This window comes from Pangasianodon hypophthalmus, chromosome 27 (genome assembly GCF_027358585.1).
Source record: "Pangasianodon hypophthalmus isolate fPanHyp1 chromosome 27, fPanHyp1.pri, whole genome shotgun sequence".
Lineage (NCBI taxonomy): Eukaryota > Metazoa > Chordata > Actinopteri > Siluriformes > Pangasiidae > Pangasianodon > Pangasianodon hypophthalmus.
Window position 1 is genome coordinate 1,139,477 of NC_069736.1, and position 19,227 is coordinate 1,158,703.

Genomic DNA, 19,227 nt, shown 5'->3' on the forward strand with positions numbered 1-19,227 from the left:
TTTTTTAAAAATATATATATATTTTATATATATTTCTTTTAACACTGGTGTGTAAGATGTTGTAATAATGCACAAGAACTCTAGAAAACTAAATGTAAAACAAAATGTGAAAATGATTAAAGGAATTATTATATAACTAGCATAAATTTTAGCGTGGGCATATTTCTGGACACCCCCACTCCTCTCCTCAATTGGTATCTTCCAAGTGACGCAAAGACGTAACACAAGATGGCGCCGTAGTAACCGCTGTGTTTCTTCTACGCGGCTGCAATTTTCTTCTTCATCATGCGAGTAATTAATAAAACATCTTCCGGAATGTTTATCTGCTCTTTTCCTGACTGCCAGGCGTCCTACGATAAAGAGTGGAAGCTTGAGGCGCATCTGTGTAAACACACCGGAGTGGTGAGTTATGATAGCCGACATGGCTAACTTTCCTCGTGTTTTGACAAATCCCGCCTCCTGCACCACTCGCTGATTGGACAGCAATAGCGTGTCTGTTAAGTCTCCTAACCAATCACAGCACGAGCCCTAAGTAGGAGGCGGGACTTGTCAAAGCGAGACGCAGAGAAAGCCAATCAGCGTAGAGTTATTATATGAATATTTATTTTATTTATGCATGTTAAAATACAATTTTTTTTACTGTGTAATAATTTTTACACAGCATTTAAAGTAGATATTATATATTTATATAATGATAAAAATTATAAAATATTAATATTTTAATCACCTCTCAGGCTTGTCAGGTTTTTTTTTCTCCACAATTCAGCTATGTTTAATTAGTTAAATCAGGAAATAAGGATTTTTTTTTGTCCATCTGGGGATCTCAATGTTTGACACGTGATCCATACAATTTTTCAAACCACACACAGATGACACTTGTCATAAATGTTAGATGTTATATAATATTATTAAGATATTATAAATTTAATTGACTTTGTGTTGTTGGTTATATTCATTTACAATTGAATGGAAATCTCTACTTGGACAAATTTTCAAAAATAAATTAATTACATGCCATGGACAAGTGATCTCAGTTTAATAATTAAAGTAATGGTGGTAGAAATGCCCAAAAAAAAAAACCAATAAATCATATCTCAATACTACTAATAAATAATAATAAAAACAAATTTATACTGCAGTTCTTTAAGACATTCCCTCGATACAGAGTATGTATCATGATAACGAACCGGGAGCACAACAGTGACTTTGCGTTTAAAATAATATGCGAATGTTCAGTGATACTTCTGTTTAATATCTACAAAGTAAATGACTTAAAATCTTTTTAAAAAAAAAAGAGAGAGAGAAAAAAAAATCATAAAATTCAAATAATAAATAAAACGTTTACACATTTTAATTAACAATTCTGTACAAAACATTAACACAAAAACAGCTTCTTCAGAATCAGAGTTTGTAATAATATTTTAAAAAGTCAGAAAACGTTATCGTGAAACTTGCGATATCTCGGAGAAGTGTATTTATCACGATATCAGTATTATATCGTTATATCGTTATAATCATTCAGCCCTAGTGTACAGTGAACTTAACAAGATAATGTATGACAGAATAAATAGAATAAACACAATATGGTAATTACTGAACATTTTAGGAAGGAAATCCCTGTGTGTGTGTGTGTGTGTGTGTGTGTGTGTGTGTGTAAATTACGAATATTAAAGGTTCACGTAGCCAAATACACGAGCGTCCCAGATTATTAGATTATGAGATTATCAGATCTGGGCAGGAAAACTCAACTGCTTAGATTAAATTCTCTCTTATTTGTAAGTTCTGGATAAAAGCTTCAAATTAAAATGTAAATAAATGGGATTTTTACTGTTCGAGGTCCTATAGTTAACTCTGTGCTGTTGTTTTCCTTCCTGTTTATTTGTGAAATTCATAATGCGGTGATGATGTGTGTTGCAGAGGCCGTTCGAGTGCGAGTACGCTGGATGCAGCAAATCATTCTGCAGTAAATCTCATCTCGCTCGTCATGAGCTCACTCACACCGGAGAGAAACCCTTCAGGTGAGTCTTAAACACCTGAGCACCTTATTTTATAGATTATTTTTAAGACTAAATCTCATTTCAGCTTTGATTTATTTATTTTTCCCCCCATCACCAGCTGCAGCGAGGACGGATGCACGGAAAGTTTCACCACCAACTTTAACTTGAGGAAACACATTTCACGCAAACACAGACAGGAAGCGAAGCTGTACACCGTGAGTCACTGTGATTTATTTATTTATTTATTTATTTTATCTTAGTGTAGTTTTATCCTAAAGTTTCTGTGATTAGCTCCTGCAGATTTATGTTTTGAAAAGCAAAATAAAAGTGTAGCGCCGTAAGTCAGTCAAATTAACAACAAATATTGTGTAGTGAAAAATGAACTTCAATTAAAACAGTGATGTTTAAAAAAAAAATTAAAACGTATTTATGTTTGTTGCAAAAAGTCATGCAGCGTGTGACGGCTTTTTACGATTTTACTTCCCAGAGGCAGAATTATTGGGATCCTTGAATGGAAATATATATATATATATATATATATATATATATATATATATATAAATACAGTGTTTTAATAAATAAACACAATGTTTTAAATCTTCTTTTGGAGATACTGTTTGACTTTCCTCTAATGAAAATCATTTAAAAAAATATTCTTGAATGAATATTTTCATTTTGTAGTTTTTTTAAGGGAAAAAAATTTATTATTGGCACCCCTAAATATTTAATATGAATTACAGGGGTGCCAATAATTTTGAAATGAGTATTTTACATAAAAGGAATGCACTAATTCATTTAAATGTTTTGGTGGAAAAAACATTAGTTTTAAGTAAAACGATTCAACATCCCCGTATGTGTGTAAACTCAAAACATCACTGATTTCACGTGTTGATTATTTTATACGTATTCCATGTTGCTTATTTCCCATCAAAGGTGCCATTAATTATGATCTGTGTGTTAACAATAATCAAACAGGTTGTAATATTGTAATAGAACTCTGATGATAATGGCTGTAATGTGTAGATACGGTGTAAGATCAGGTCACAGGTCTGTGTATTGTCTTGTTTATTCAGTGTGTGTTTGAGGGATGCGGCAAAAGCTTCAAGAAGAACAACCTGCTGAAGACTCACGAAAGCACACACACGCTCCAGCTCCCGTACGAGTAAGCACGGCTCGCACTCTTTCTTCTTTCTGCGTTTGGTCCCAAAGGAAGGGAAGACTTCGGTGAAAAATCATCACTTCACAGATGACCTTGTTACGCTCCGTACTTAGAGTTTTTATTTAATAGCAGCGACTTTCGCACGCTGGAGTTCGGTTTCAAACTAAACGTAGATTTTACTTTTGCCGCGTCCCAATTCGCTTACTTATACTATGCACTAAAAGTGTGTACTCTTTTTTTTTTTTTTTTTTTTTTTTTTTTTTTTTTTTTTTTTTTTTTGTGAAGGAAAAGTACAACTTGTAGCAAAAGAGCAAAATGCAAGTAGTGGGACGTACTAAGAGAACGCTGTTGCCTAGTTACGCACGCTGTCACCGTAAACAAACTCCTCGCCGCATTTCTTCATTAATTTTTCCTTATATCATTTATACTGTATCATTTAATGTACCATTCCCTTGATTTATTCATTTAAGTTCTTACACTTAAATACTGAAGACTTTAAAGACCTGAAAGAGTGTCTACAGATCCACACTTCGTAAATCTACCGGAAATAATCGACCATCCGGGAACCTCTGGGATCTTCATTTCAATATACTACGATTTGAGACGCGCTAATTCTGATCTCGGCTACTGCGTAGGGCGGATAGAAGGCGAATTGAGACGCAGCATTTCATTTACGCTACAAATCTGCCTTTAAGCGATGGGGGCGGGGCTTACCTGGGGGCGGAGTCATACCAAATTGTACTAAAAACAAAAACTCTGAAGGATTCTGATTGTCTGATGACAGCAACGGAAATACCGTTTAATAACGTAGAGTTTTTATCAGACTGTTAAGACTTTTAATCATATTTCCACAGAAATCCACAAGAGTTTGATCTGATTAAATTTAAAGAATAAATAAAGCCATTTCTGTTCCCCTCAGTTATCTTACTGTATATTGTATAAATATTGTTTAAATGCTTTCTTTATAAATGTTTCTTTTTTCAGATGTACGTACGAAGGCTGTGACAGACGCTTTGCGAATCCCAGCAAAAGAAAACGTCATGAGAAAGTGCATAAGGGTGAGCGCTTAATATTTCCAACATAATCGACTGTTAGCTTCCATTAAATATCGGCTTTATTGTAGTAAATCACACGATTCCCATCCGCACGGTTTAACTCTGTTTACTGTCCTATAGAGTAACACTTTACTCGGATTCCTAGACACGTGTGAACGACCTTCATGTTAAATTAAACAATACATTTCCCAAAATGGTGATGAATAATTTCATCATAATTTCAGTATTAGGCAAAATTTATCCATTTTTGTGCAGCTCATTAAATTTTTTATCTCAATGCTTATTGTATCATGTAAATATATACAAGTACATTTTATAACATGTAGTGATGATATATGAATAAATAAATATATTTAAAAAATAATTAAAGAAATAAATCATTCTAGGAGCATGCAGTGTTAATTTTTTTTTTAGATGTGATTGCTTGGTAGCCGGAATAAAAAAATAAATAAAAATAATATATACACTAATAACGATACTAATAGTAATGTTAATATAGTAATATTTATTATTGAAATATAATTTAATTTAGTATTCAATAATCATTCCAATATTCAAATGGATTTTATTTTTGGGGAAATTGCATGTAGTGCTACAGTTATAAGAGACTTAATTTGTTATTTTTGTTCAGATTTTGCGTCTTTCTTGAACGGTTTGTTGTTGTTGTGAACGTGAGCAGGTTACACGTGTCCGGCTGAGGATTGCTCATTCGTGGCGAAGAACTGGACTGAACTTACGAGGCACAGGAAAGAGCATAAAGGTCAAATAAAAACCAGCAAAAAAAAAAAAACTAATCTAGGTTTAATTCAGTGAGAATTTTGTATTAAAGTGGTTGTGTGTGTGTGTGTGTGCAGTGAGAGTGCAGTGTGACGAGTGTAAGAAGACGTTCAGGGATCGCTGGTTCCTGAAGCAGCACCAGCGCGTTCACTCCGAAGCTCGGCTCGTGTTTCTGTGTCCGAGAGACGGATGTAAGCGTTCCTACACCACCGCCTTCAACCTGCAGAGCCACATCCTGTCCTTCCACCAGCAGGAGCGAGCGTTCAGCTGCACCGAGCCCGGCTGCTCCAAAACCTTCTCCATGAAGGTATAATTATTATTAATTATCCATTAGTTTTCTGTATTAATTTTGTGTAATTATAAAACATCCATCCATCCGAACCACTGCCACTGATCATCAAAGTGCTGACCAATCAATAAAACTCAAAAGCATGTACTAAATTAATTAATTAATGCTTATTCAGAAAAAGTACAAGGTTCCAAAAAAACAAACCAAAAACACAGTGTATCCTTCAAATCAGGACTGGGCGATGATGACAAATCTCATTTCACGATACTTTTACACGACATTTCTGTGATACGATACGTATCACAATACACAGGTTTGTGAACAAACTTCCAGAAGAAAACTGTTCGATGATTTATATAACGTCCGTAACGTTTAATCTAACTTATTTTTGAACATTTTGTTTTTGTAAAAAGTACAAAAATTTAACAGTGCAAATATGAAATAATGAAAATTTTCTGAATAATTTTGATAATGATTGATTACAAAATCAAACTGCTTCCAGTCAGTTTGTAATTCAATTTATTTTTAAAAATATGATTATATAAATTTATATCATAAAAAAAAAAAAAAATTAAAAAGATATTGTGTCTGTGATATCTCAGAAAAGCGTGCTTTATCGTGATATCTAAATTACATCATCAAATCGACCGACACTACTTCAATTACGTTAACATCCAGGCTAACAATAAATAAAACAAATAAAATATAAAGCTGTTAGATGTGTTCGGCTCGTGGAACGGGACGTTTCAGCTGGTTTCCTTCTTACTGGAGTTTTCAGTGTTTTACTCTAAAAGTGAGATAATATTTATAATTTACAAATTACTGTTCGTACGAACAAAAGAAAATGTTCGTACCAGTTTTTGTAATATATTATATTATGTTTTTTTTTATTAAATATGTACCAGTGTTTTTTAGATGTAGCTTGTTTCTCATTTAGAGATTAGAATTGAGATCGTTTCTCCATTTATAGTTTTGTTTTCTGTTACATCACTCACACCGCTAGCACTAAACTAGCTAAACTAGACACTGATAAATATTTCTTATTTTATTTTTATTTGTTACTTTACAGTTAAAACACATCAAAAACCTCACTGTACTGGAAGTCTTAAAGAAGAGAGTCAAGTTTCATTTATTTTAAAAAGGTGTATCGATTTTTTTTTTTTTTGTAATGAAGTAATTGTAATTTTTATTTCTTTATTTGTTTGTAAATCATTTTATATGTTTTTCCCCATGCAGCAAAGTTTACAGCGTCACTCCGTGGTTCATGACCCCGAGAGAAAGAAACAGGTAATGACTGATTAAATGTTTTTTTCCCAGGAATTTGCATTTCACATGATGATGTAACGCTGCGTTCACACTAGCAAGCGACAGGTGATCATTTATTTCCTATGACTCCAGAAACAAGCTTTTGATTGGCTCCAGTAGATTTCTCTGACTGACTTCAGTTACATCTCCTTAAGCTGTGTACAGATATGGAGTTAAAAATATAACTGAGGGTTTGTCTTCTGGGTTTTATTATTGTTAAAATTTTTTGTGTGTATGTTATACAGGAACCAGTAAATTTCTTAACTAAAGTTCATAGGTCACGCCCACAACAGACAAACCTACAGCAACTGGTTGCTTGTTACTGTGAACGCAGGCCAAGTCGTCAGCTTTAGCACCGAGTAGTTGCTGACTCAGAGACAGAAATGAAACGTTTTTTTATTTTTTGTTTTTTCAGAAGAAACCCCGTCCAACACGATCACTGGCGTCTCGTCTGAGTGGCTACAAAACGCCAAAAAAACGCCAATCGGAAACACTGGACCCTGGTGAATCTCCTAACACTGTGACCAGCCAATCAGAAACGTCCAAATCAGACAGCAATCAGGCAGTGATCTCATCAGAACCTGTCAAGGATGACGTAACAAACCTGGCCATGTCTGATGGTGCTGAAATCGTCCAATCAGAGCCAGTGACGTCTGAAAGTTCTGTCGTTCTCATACTAGAGCCACTTGTGTTGGAGAGTCCATCAGATAGCCAATCAGAAATCAGTGAATTTCATAATGTTGTAGAAACAAGCCAATCAGAAATCAGTAAATCTCATAATATAGCAGAGACCAGCCGTCCAATCAGAATTCAATGAACCTCTTGATATAGTAGTGACCAGCCAATGAGAATCCATCACATCATTAGCTGTATACTTATTTGCACTTGTGACATCTGACAGTCTGATAACTGACCAGTCAGATCTCAGTGTACATCGTCCAATCAGATGCCAGTAAAGTAAAATGACACACATCTTCACTAGGTTTTTTTTTTTTTTTTTTTTTTTTTAAAAACCACATCTACAAAAAGTTACATTCAATTTCATTTATTTACTCGTTACATAATGCACCCCAGTGTAGGGTAAACAGTAGGTTGCCATAGCAGTGTGTTTAGAAAATGTCTGAAAAAAAGAGTCACCGTTAAAACGTGGACCCCAAAACAAGTTATTCAGGAAGTTAGTTTGGATTTGTATCCCTTCAGGCTCTATCCTGATCTCAATAACGTTTGTATAAATTGACTTTTTGTCGTATTCATCGACGCCACCCGAGCGTGTGTGAAAAGCTGTTTCATTGTCATCACATCACTGCTGCTGAGAGTCTCTGTCCCGCTCTGATGGAGATCCGAGCGGTTCCTGTTCCCCGAGGTTTGGTTTGGGGGTGTTGGAGGGAGTCTGCGCTGCGGGTCGCGTCCCCTGCGCCTGCAGCTCTTTAGCGGACGGAGGACGCAGGACGCAGCTGGCCGCTCGACCCTCACGGATGAGTTTGGGTTTGTTGACGAAGCCGAGCGGAGCCGTTATTCTCCCGACCATCTCGTCCAGAATCGTGTCCTGTGACCAGGAAGAGAGAAGATCACCTGAGTGTGTGCTGACTTTACACTTTCACATCACGGATTATGATATTATTACCATTATTACTGTACACCTTTACCTGTAGCTAGCTAGCAGACAGAACTAGCTCACTACACAGTTTCAGAAGTTACACATGTAGACATTTTGCCTTTGTGTATTAAGGTTTATGACTGTGTTCATTTTTTAACGCATTATTTCATGGACAGACAATTAATAATAATAATAATAATAGGGTAAAACTCCTCAGAGATAATGATCTGTACACTCAGTCCTGAGTCCTGTTGGAGTGTAAAAGTGTAATGGACCCAATGTTTAATATTTTGTTATAAAAAAAAAAAAGGTTCATAAATAAATACTTATCCTTATCTGCTAATTGTGTTGTTACTGGTTCTGTCCTAAATAACAGCGTGGATGGTTTTGTTTTCAGCCTGTAAATGAGTTTGGTTTTAAAAAAAAGGCCTAAGATGGAATACCAAGTCACAATTTTGTGTTATTTCTGTCATTTTGATTAACAGATTAAAAATAACCCTATGATTAGTTGTCAGTAGTAATGGCAGGCAGTGTATGAGGTTTTATTAATAAAGCTGTAATAACGACGTAACGCTGTATTTGGATGGTCAGTGTGCGAGATTACCAGCGGCTGCTCGCTCCGGTCCCGTCTCGGCTTCAGCGTCAGTCTCACGTGGTGCTTTTTCTCCAGCCAGCTCGTTACTTGTTTTAGTTTTGTGTCCAGGTCGTGTAGCGCGATATCAGAGGACAGAGTCAGGTCTTTCACCTGGACGACACCTGCAGGAGGGAACACACACGGTGAAGTCCAGTATCACCACTGCTCACTGTCAGTCCCAGTGAAGGAGGTGTGGGCTCTGTGATACTCACTCCTAATAAAGAAGGCACGGCTTATGTGGCCTTCAGTCCTATTAAGGGAGGCATGGCCTCAGTCAGTCAGGTTACTAGTCTTTCCCAAGGAAGAAGGTGTGGCCTGTGTACCTGTCAGTAAGGTAGGTGTGGCCTCTACACTTGTCAGTCCCAATGAAGGGAGACATGTATCTCTGCAGCCTGGAGCCAGCTCCAAAGAGGTGGTACAGCTCGATTCTACTGGCTATCTTCCCTAAGCTTAACCCCTCCACTTGCTGGTCTCCACCCACTTGCAGTATAAGTCCCTCTGACTGTAACTCCTAGTGAAGAAGACATGGCGTCTGTGCCTGTCATTCCCAGGGACATCACATTATATACTGAAACCTATCTAAACTGTCACTAGTTTCCTTAAAATGTATTAGAGTATGGAAATGGTTTACATGTCATACAACACCCACCTGTCGCCTTGGTTTTCTGTTTCTCCCGCAGTTTCATCTGCTCCTCGTGAATCTGTTTCCCGCTCATGAGCCGGTACACTGGCGGCTCGGCGTTCTCGTTCACAGGCACCAGCTTCAGCCCTTTCTCATCCATGAGCCTCAGAGCGTCGGCCCGGTGCATGGTCCCCAGGTTCTCGCCCTCCTCGTCCAGCAGGAGCAGGTGGCGTTGGTGGATCTTCCTGCCCACACTGCTGATGGTGGTTCGAGCTTTCGGGTCCTGTTTCTTCTTCTTCTTCTTCTCCTCCTGTGGTTCACTCTCTGCGGTGTCTCCGTCGTCACCCGCGGCAGTGGAGAACAGTGTCCACTGCTGGAGCTTTATGCCCAGGTAACTCCATGTGGTTCTGCTAGACTGTGGTTTATACAGGAGGAGGAGTGTCACTGGGCTTGTCGAGGGACACGAGGCTCTCGCTGCACGGCTCAGAGCCAACCTCAGACAACCTAAAGACATTCTGTGGAAGAGAACGAGACACGTTAGTCTGTTGTTCAGTGTAAAGGTGGGAAGAAGATCTTAAAATGAATCAAACCTGGAGAATTGTCACTTGCTAGTACTAAAACTAATGCTAAAAAGCAGATTAAAAAAAAAAGGTAGCTGGAGTTGTAGAGCAGTTGTTCGGGTTCTATACTACTGAGCGGAAGGTTGTGGGTTTGAATCCCAGAACTGCCAGAGGAAGACTTTTACTGACATACAACTGAAGTTTTAGATAAAACAGGCCAAAAATATAAATGCAAAGACTCTGTCTATGCATCTTGGGTCTTAACTTAAACGTTACAGTAAAGTCATGTAGTTGAGCAATAGATAGTGGTGTTACTGTCAAAGCAATAAAGAAGAGTAGAACACTTAATGCTTTAAAATAACTACAAATGCATGCTATTAACACTGCTATGGATAAATTACCTACAAAATACCTACATTCCCAAGCAATAAATAAAATCCCTAACTCTTCACGCTATTATAAAGCGTCCTGCTGAATTCTGACCGTCAAAACACAAGGTATAAAGCTGTTCAACCCGCTGAGACAGAAGTGTGCTCATTCTCTATTCAATGTCTTTAAAAAATCACCAAACTGAAGAACACAAACCTCTTCTCTGCAAAACAAACCAGCCTTGAAACATGAACCCTCTCGTTAGGGGGAGAGTTTACCCATCGGCGCGTGTTGATGACGTGGCATCATGGCGTTCATGTGTATCCGCTTCTGTGTTTGTAGTTTTCTCAACAGATTCACAACTACAAATCAGTCACTTTGTGTGGACTAGTAAGAAAAATATTAACACTGTAAAAAAAAAAAAAAAAAAGGTTCTTATTATACAACTATAGTTGCTATTACATCGACTTACTAGTGGGACATTGATTTATAATAAATTATTATTATTTGAATGTGAATGTGAATATGAATATGACATTTTATTATATCTAAAAATGTAGAAATCAAATCATATATTATTATTAATCAATATTATTATTATTATTATTATTATTATTATTATTATTATTAATCCTGTCGTGTTCATTTGTTATATATTTATTTATTAAAAAAAACTAAATCTCAAATATTCATTTTCTTCTTCTTCTTATTATTATTATTATTATTATTTTACTAAATTCAATATCATCTTAACAAACATGAAAGTTGCTTCAGAGTCTGTTTTTTTTTTTTTCCCTCATGGAGCTGAAAATAAAAAGCACAACCTACTAAAGAAATACATTTAAACTCAAATCTTTTCAATGTAGGAACAATCAGAAGCATAATGACATGAAAGGAACGTGGGGCTGAATATAAAATCGGCGTGGTCGGGTTTTAGAGAAGCTGCTCAGCTGTACCTAACTCGAGTTGACACAGTTTGACCCAAACCGTGCGGCTCTGTGGCCCACTTTGCCCTGCCCTTTTCTTTAAAAAAAAAAAAACATTCCTGTAGAGCTCTCCTGCTGCATAATGCATTCATATGTATCAAAATTCGAACATTATTAATAATCCTATAATATAACTTACTGCTTTGATCCCGAATTATTCCCAAAGAGTCTCAAAAGGGAACATCGCCTTTTCTTCTAGAAAGACTCCTTTATCTGCTTAGTGTGTTTAGCCGAGGCTTAGTGATGAACAAAAAAAGCTCACTACTGCACAAAAGTGCTTTTGAGCGTGTGTGTGAGGAAGCCACCCTTAAAGGCTGGGAGTCGTGTTTTGTTGTTTGCTTTCTTTTCAGTGTTTACCAGTGGAGTTTATATTGACCCTCGCTGGCGTGTAGCCCACTCCTTCACAAAGCACATCTCCTTTTCCATAGACTCCATAATTAAGCAATAATAAAGGGTTTAAAATATGTTTCAGGCTTTAGAGGGCGAGGCAGTGTGAGCGACCTCAGACCTCGCTTCTATAGAAACAGTAAATCTAGAGATTTTACACTCAGATGAGCAGCAATGGATTAATTTGTTTAATGCTGACAGATACAAAGAGGCCCTAATCTGCGCTTTCTTCGCTGGCCTTTACCCAGAAAGCGACAGAGACACGGCTATGTTTCTCAGTCTCTCTGTCACCTGCCTGTCTACAGGTGCCTCTAACAGCCCCCACCACCGAACAGGAAAAGGCAGGGGTCAAAGGTCATAGCACAGACAGTCACCATGTGAACAGAAAGAGAAGAAATTTCATATCAGAATGATCAAAATGACTTATATGTTGATACTTGTGTGTGTGTGTGTGTGTGTGTGTGTGTGTGTGAGAGAGAGAGAGAGAGAGAGAGAGAGAGGGAGATCAGTCACCTTTTCTCCTAACGAACAAGGATGTGATCACTTAAATGTAAAGCTTAAAATAGATATATAATAAGAGAAAGCATTGCAATACGTGCATCTCAATCCATGTGGCCCCTTTTGTCATGCGATCTTCATGCCACCGCCCATGAGAGTAAAAACTTTTTTTGTAGGGATGCCATGAGATCTCAGTCCCAATGCACACCTATAGATCAAATATTTTGTCCTGTAGCTTTGTGTTAAATACACCTGGCCTGTACACAACCTCAAGCGTATGATTCAAGTCAATTAAATGATGTAAAATTAAGATGAGTATTGTATCTCTGAAACAACCTCTGTGCAATTTTTCCCCTTTATACTGCCAGTTAGGTATATAACACTCCTGGGAGACTCATATGAAAAGCTTTAATGCACAAATTTTGAGGTTAGGCGATGATAATGATGACACACACACACACACACACACATATACTATACAGTAAATTCAGGTAAAATGGGACAGTTTAATTTAGCAGCATTTATTTTCTGCCCTGATAAATGAAAGTCAAAACTTAGGTATGTTACTGAGCCCTGCGACTTGACAGAAGCAACATGACATAATTCATGTGACATCATACATGGGGTGTGGTCAGCATCAAACAGGACGTTCAGCCACAAAACCTAAGGTAGAAAAAAAAATGCTTTGGGTAGTGTTTTGATAAGGTTATAAACTAATAAACAATATTAATATATTCCACATATTTATGATGCATATATACATAAGAAGAACTACTGTAATAAAATAAGCATAACATTAGTTCCAATCATGTACAGATATTTATAATTTAAACATTTTCATGCTGTCCCAAATTACCAAACATGGTTCAGGGTAATTGGATCAGCCTTAAAATACAATACGTGGAGAGTAGAAAAGTGAAGGGACCTAATGGATTCATGAAATGCTCACAACTATTGTGACATGATGCACTGATGGATTTTCTGTGCATTAAATCGTGTTTTTATGAAACATCTTAATAATCAGGGGAATAAAGTAGACTTGAAAAATACAGAACATTACTCACGCGTATTATTTAGTACACTATATGGCCAAAAGTTTATGGACACCTGACCATCACACCCATGTGTGGTTCTTCCCCAAACTGTTACTATAAAGTTGGAAGGACACAGTTGTATAGAATGTCTTTTTTATGCTGTAGCATTACAGTTTCCCTTCACTGGAACTAAGAGGCTCAAACCTGTTCCAGCATGACGATGCCCCTGTGCACAAAGCAAGCTCCATGAAGACATGCTGTGTGAAGGTTGGAGTGGAAGAACTCGAGTGTCCTGCACAGAGCCCTGACCTCAACCCCACTGAACATCTTTGGGATGAACTGGAACACCGACTGAACCCCAGACCTCCTCGACATCCCAACATCAGCACCTGATCTCACTAATGCTCTTGTAGCTGAATGAACACAAATCCCCACAGCCACGCTCCAACATCTAGTGGAAAGACTTTGCAGAAGAGTGGAGCTCATTATAACAGCAATGTTATAAGAGTAAATCTGGAATGAGATGTTCGACAACAAGCACGTATGGGTGTGATGGTCAGGGGTGCACAGACGACCTTCTGATCAGAAGTCCAACATCTTAACCACTGAGTTAACATGCGATTAAAAAAGCCATGCTTCTTTTGGATTTGATTTTCCTTCAGTCATCACCATGATGAGTTCAGAAATGCATGATGTCAATGATGTCATACTTTGATTTATTATAGCAGATTTAAACACAAGCCTCGAGAAACTTGTGAAACTTCTCTTTTCTTTTCTTCGTTTTTCTCTCTCTCTCTCTCTCTCTCTCTCCTTTATCCCGTTTAGCTTGTGTGCTACAGATGTGGGAGGCCATTACACTGACAATGATAGCTAAACTGCGTAATGACAGAGCTCGAGCCCATTCATTACAGCGCGAGGCGAGGCGAGGCGAGGCGCGAGACCTTGGTCAGGATGCGCGCGAGGGGGGTCATGATCCGTGTAAATAAAAACGCCATTTAAATAACTTTCTTTTTAAAAAAAAAAAAGGATAAAAAAAAGCGCACCGTTTGTTTGGAGCAGGTGGATGATTGTGCACGGTTGACTGACCTCGATGAAAAAGAGAAAGAGAGAGAGACAGAGAGAGAAAGAGAGAAAGAGATGCGCGCGCGGAAAGAGCATTCAATTCGCGCGAGCTTCCCTCAGTGCGTTTGCTTAATTAGCGCGAGGACGCTGTTCTGTCTCGCGCGGGCACCCCGCCGACCTGACAGGAAAGGAAATGCTAAGCTAATCTAACTTACCACACAATAAATCACACTGTCTTCTTCTCAGAAAACAGTGACTGACAGCTCAAAACAACATCTCCCACCCTTTTTTTCCTTCTCCCCCACAGTTTCACTTGTTCATCTTCTTTTAAATCTGTTTGTAAAGACATTTCTTCTTTTCTGAGACAATAAAATGAGCCGTTAGGTGACTAGCTTGACTGACAGTTGCTAGTTCATTAGAACTCCTCTAAATTCGCCATAAAACTATCTGTGTATTCTGTATAAAACTATAGAAATCGCTTAAATTTTAAAATGTACGTCAGAAACATTTTATCAGTTAGTTTTGTGAGTTAAGTGAGGTAAGTGGCTGAGGTAACTATAGTTTACAGTCGTCCAAATCCCTTCCCAGCCTTTCAGTAATACATTTATTTTACTAAATTAAGTTTTCATTGTTGAATTAAGACATATAATGTCGAATTACAGTGTTTCATCAACTCCTAAATAGTGATAATTTGTGTCCAGCTGGATTTGTGTCAATTAAGTCATTATTAGCTGCTGTAGGTATTCAAGTTAATTCAAGGTTCAGGGTTCAAAGTTCAAGCTTCTTTATTTGTCTCCTACATTTTACATAAAATATAGCAGTCTACTGAGGAATGTAATGTGAATAAAATAGAATATATAAAATATATATATATAAAAAGAATATGTATATGTACATATATGTATATATAGAATATGAATATACAAATAGAATCTGTAAAGAAAAAAATGCAAATATACAGAGCTGTACAGTTTATACAGAAACTATATAGTGTGCAAAATTGTTTATGTGTGTCTGTGTGTTCGTGTGTGAGGCAGGAATATGCAGACTCTCTCAAGTGTCCTTGTTCAGTAGCCGGTTTGAGTCTGTCTGTGTTTGTCCTCAGGATCCAATAGCGCTTCCCTGATGGGAGCATTGAGAAGAGACTGTGTCCGGGGTGGTGCAAGTCTTTGACAATTCTCCTGGCCCTGGTCCTGGTCCTGCATCACTGGTTGTAGATGTTTGTGATGCAGGGGAGAGAAGTCCTGATGGCCTTCTCCGCTGTCCTCACCACTCTGGACAGCGCCTTTCGGTCCGAACCAGGCGACAATGCTCCCTGTGAGAAGACTCTTCACAGCCCCCGTGTAGAAAGCCCTCAGCACCCTGTGGGAGACCTTGAACCTGGCCAGGCGCCGTAGATTGTAGAGACACTGGAGCGCCCTTGTCCCCAAGCTATTTGTGTGTGTTGTCCATCAGAGTTCTTCTGTGAGGTGGACCCCAAGGTATTTGAATTCAGTATGTAATTCAGTATGTTTACATTTCCGCATATATTTCCGTAAAACAAATAAGTATAATACCAAATAAAATCTGATGAAATCCACCCAGATGAGGATGGGTTCCCTTCTGAGTCTGGTTCCTCTCAAGGTTTCTTCCTCAGGCCGTCTCAGGGAGTTTTTCTTCACCACCGTTGCCTCTGGCTTGCTCATTAGGGATAAATTCACACATTTACAGTTTATATCCTGAATCCGCTTATTTCTGTAAAGCTGCTTTATGACAGTGTCCATTTTTATAAGTGCTATACAAATAAAATTGAATTGATATATTTCATATTCTGGTTACAGGAAGTAACACTGGAAGACCTGAAGACCTGAAACACTGAAAGCTGAAGTTTGAGGTATGAAAATTATTTGAGAATTAATTTTCTACTAACTACATGACAAAGTGAACTAATGTTAACTGCAGGTTGGTGTTTTGGGTAATTTTACTTAGCTAGCGAACATTAACTTAGATTTTCAACCTTTCTCGTCAATTACAGCATCAGTGAGGCAGATAACAACATACTACTGTTATGTAATTATGATTCAGATGATAAATGCATCTGTTCACAGAGGCAGCTCAAGTCCAGATTTTATGCAGTGTGAATGGAAAGAATCTGATGTTCTTATTGGATTGGTGTTGTATCGGATATGGTATATGGTATCAAATCTGATTAAAAATTCACTTCATGGAAATACTGCTCAGTTTGAGCCATCAGATCAGATTTCATGTGGGGTTTTTTGGGGGTGCACTGTGCTTCTTAGCTTAAAAAAATCTGCAACAACATGGACAAGAACGGAGGTACATGTCCAAGGAGGAGCTCTTTTAACTGTAGGACCTGAGATTACATCAACAACAATGCTGCTATACGTCATGTAGGAAAAACTGTAGTTTCTGCCAACTTTTCATGGACTTTTAATTTAAAATAGCAATTTGTTTTGCCCCTAGGGGTGTCTGTGTGTATGTTGGTGCCATTTGACAGACTGGCATCACATCCAGAGGGTATTCCTGCCTCATGCCCAGTATTCCCAGGATAGATTTTGAATCCACCGTGACCCTGACCAGGATCAGGCTTTTCTCTTTATAACATTTGTCTTGTTAGTCATCTAATATCTGTTTTTACCCCTTTCTTTACTCTGTCCTTCCCGAACGAAAATTCCATGAATTCTTTTTCTTGAGCATCAACACACTGTATTTGTGGGACAAAAGCACCACACATTGCGCTCTGCACACTCTCAGTGACACACATCATCACTTTATCACTTCAGCATGCCTCTAACTGTTTTTAATCCAAATAAAATCAAGGCTAATGTTTCATTACCATATATTTTGCACATAACGACCCTTGTTTCGTAGGCAGGCGCGATTTTTTTTGTATTAACGTAATTAGCGGGGTCCGTCAGGGTCTAATTGGGCCCGTGGCATGATGGGAAACAGCGCGGAGGTGTCACGCTGGGGCAGGTGGCAGGCGCAGAGGCGGATAATTACGGGATGAATTTCACTTTAATACACGGTGAGCTGTGCGTGGAAATGCAGATAGCGGAGCTTTCTGCCTAATGGCTTCTGCCTCTGCAGCCACTTGAGAGAGGGAATGATCTGAAAGAGTGTTTAATTAACACATGCACTATGATCCAGAGAGAGGGAGTGTGTGTGTGTATGTGTGTGTGATGGGGGAACAGAGAGAGAGAGAGAGAGAGAGAGAGAGAGAATGGGTAGTTGCAGAGGGAGGATGATGGAGAGGAAATGTGAAAATGGGGGAATGAGAGAGGGAGAGAGAGAGAGAGAGGGAGGGAGATAGAGAGATGGACAGATTTGGGGTGAAGGGTAGAAAGGTGAGTCGAACACAAAACATTTCCTGAATGTGTAATTCTGTATGCAAACACACACACAGTTTGTTGGACCCACTAGCGGTTAGCGTTGCTGTTCAACATTAGCCAGAATGTTCTCTTATCACACTGTCTCTGTGTTATGTAAGGAATAAAACGCAACACAGTGTGCTGTTATAGAAAATTAATCAAGAACAGGGTTGATTATATTACAATAACAGCATGCCTTGGAGTGTTTTATTCCTCTTACACCACAACAATTTGTCAGTGATTACAGTTCTAAATTTATTAACAAATGACATAATTAACATGAAATTCAGAAAACAAAAAGCAACAAATCTCCTCTGTCCTGAAGATTTCAGAAGTTACAGTTTATCCTCTGACTGTTACAAAGCGCTGACACTGGAGACTCCTTCCATAAACGTTACGTAAACGTCTCCTTTCAGAAAACTTGCACGTGTTTCTCAATCGGTTTATGTTGAGAGTCCGCTGTACGAGTCCCTGTGAATAAGCTGTTACTATAGAAACGATAACGTATTAGAGCGAGCGTGTTAAAATAAACCTCCGATCTGCAGCTGCAATATTGTCAGGGCTGCTGTTATAGAAAATTAATCAACAAATCAACACCTTCTGACCAATCAGAATCCAGAATTCAGAAGTTCTGTGTATATAAATATGTGTATATGCAAGTGTGTGATTTCTCTTAATGGATCTCTATACTGAAGATCTATCTCTTTCTCTCTCTATCTATCTATCTATCTATCTATCTATCTATATATATATATATATATATATATGAAGTGTGTATGTAACTATCTGTATAGCTGTCTACAGTCAACTCCAATACTGTTGGCACCCCTTCAAAAGATAAAATAAACACACATTACGCATACTTTATATAACATGTATAAAACACATGACACATATTACACATCAATGGAGAAACTACTTTGCCTGTGTGTGTAGATGGAGCACGTTAGCGTTACGTTAACCCCAGGTTTGAGTTTATGTACATAATTTAGTAATGTCAACTTTATATTTGACAGGCAAACAGCTAGAGGGTGTCAGCAGGTGTGTACATCATGATAGTAAAAGCAAAAACGTTAACAAACGTACAGTTCCTGAACCTCAGTTATATAACTAATCTAGCAGGAAAGGCACATGTCCTGCGAGGTTTCTGTTTCCGAGCCGACCGATTACAACGTTGTTTTCTGCTAGTAGTCAGCCTAGCTAGTTCATGTGGCTAGTTCATGCATCATTTTGGAGCCTGATGACTTTAAGGCACATGGTATGGATTTAAGAAGTGGTTGTTTACTCTAAACTAGTCTTTAACTGGATGTAATTTAAAACCTCAGTATTATGCTGCATTCCAGTGAGGTGGGAAACTGAAATACTGATATTTCTACCTGGAAATTGAACTAACTGATTGTTGCGCTAGAGTTGTAAGATGTGTATTGGTATACTGGTGTGGTGTGTATCAGTTGGTCACTGGTGTGTATGGTGTGGCTGTGGTTTTTCTGATTGGTTATTTGACCATATGTATGTGTGTGTCCTC

General features: G+C 38.0%; 2 protein-coding genes across 3 annotated transcripts; one reads left to right on the forward strand and one right to left on the reverse strand.

Annotated features, from left to right (window-relative positions):
* Window positions 1-176: 176 nt before the first annotated feature.
* Window positions 177-7,587, forward strand: gtf3aa (general transcription factor IIIAa). The gene is made up of 9 exons (XM_026922313.3): window positions 177-402; window positions 1,918-2,018; window positions 2,116-2,212; window positions 3,071-3,159; window positions 4,141-4,214; window positions 4,891-4,971; window positions 5,066-5,295; window positions 6,514-6,564; window positions 6,998-7,587. The coding sequence occupies exons 1-9, from the start codon at window positions 286-288 to the stop codon at window positions 7,397-7,399; spliced, it is 1,242 nt and encodes a 413-aa protein (XP_026778114.3). The 5' UTR covers window positions 177-285; the 3' UTR covers window positions 7,400-7,587.
* A 24-nt stretch (window positions 7,588-7,611) lies between these two features.
* mtif3 (mitochondrial translational initiation factor 3) lies at window positions 7,612-10,689 on the reverse strand. 2 transcript variants are annotated; one of them, XM_026922315.3, is made up of 4 exons: window positions 10,581-10,689; window positions 9,463-9,950; window positions 8,784-8,935; window positions 7,612-8,128 (listed from the first exon to the last, which is right to left on the reverse strand). In XM_026922315.3, the coding sequence occupies exons 2-4, from the start codon at window positions 9,947-9,949 to the stop codon at window positions 7,883-7,885; spliced, it is 885 nt and encodes a 294-aa protein (XP_026778116.2). In that variant the 5' UTR covers window position 9,950; window positions 10,581-10,689; the 3' UTR covers window positions 7,612-7,882. The 2 variants fall into 2 exon arrangements, with proteins under 2 accessions (XP_026778116.2, XP_034156810.1); XM_034300919.2 differs by lacking the exon at window positions 10,581-10,689 and adding an exon at window positions 10,412-10,558.
* Window positions 10,690-19,227: the final 8,538 nt, after the last annotated feature.

What these genes read in the sequence shown, in the direction of transcription:
- gtf3aa (XM_026922313.3), top strand. Translation starts at nt 286, where the DNA reads ATGCGAGTAATTAATAAAACATCTTCCGGAATGTTTATCTGCTCTTTT. An exon ending in TGTGTAAACACACCGGAGTG is followed by an intron (nt 403 to 1,917) that starts GTGAGTTATGAT and finishes TGTGTGTTGCAG; the next exon opens with AGGCCGTTCGAGTGCGAGTA. An exon ending in ACCGGAGAGAAACCCTTCAG is followed by an intron (nt 2,019 to 2,115) that starts GTGAGTCTTAAA and finishes CCCCATCACCAG; the next exon opens with CTGCAGCGAGGACGGATGCA.
- mtif3 (XM_026922315.3), bottom strand. Translation starts at nt 9,949, where the DNA reads ATGTCTTTAGGTTGTCTGAGGTTGGCTCTGAGCCGTGCAGCGAGAGCC. An exon ending in ACAGAAAACCAAGGCGACAG is followed by an intron (nt 8,936 to 9,462) that starts GTGGGTGTTGTA and finishes TCCCTCCTGCAG; the next exon opens with GTGTCGTCCAGGTGAAAGAC. An exon ending in ACCGGAGCGAGCAGCCGCTG is followed by an intron (nt 8,129 to 8,783) that starts GTAATCTCGCAC and finishes TCCTGGTCACAG; the next exon opens with GACACGATTCTGGACGAGAT.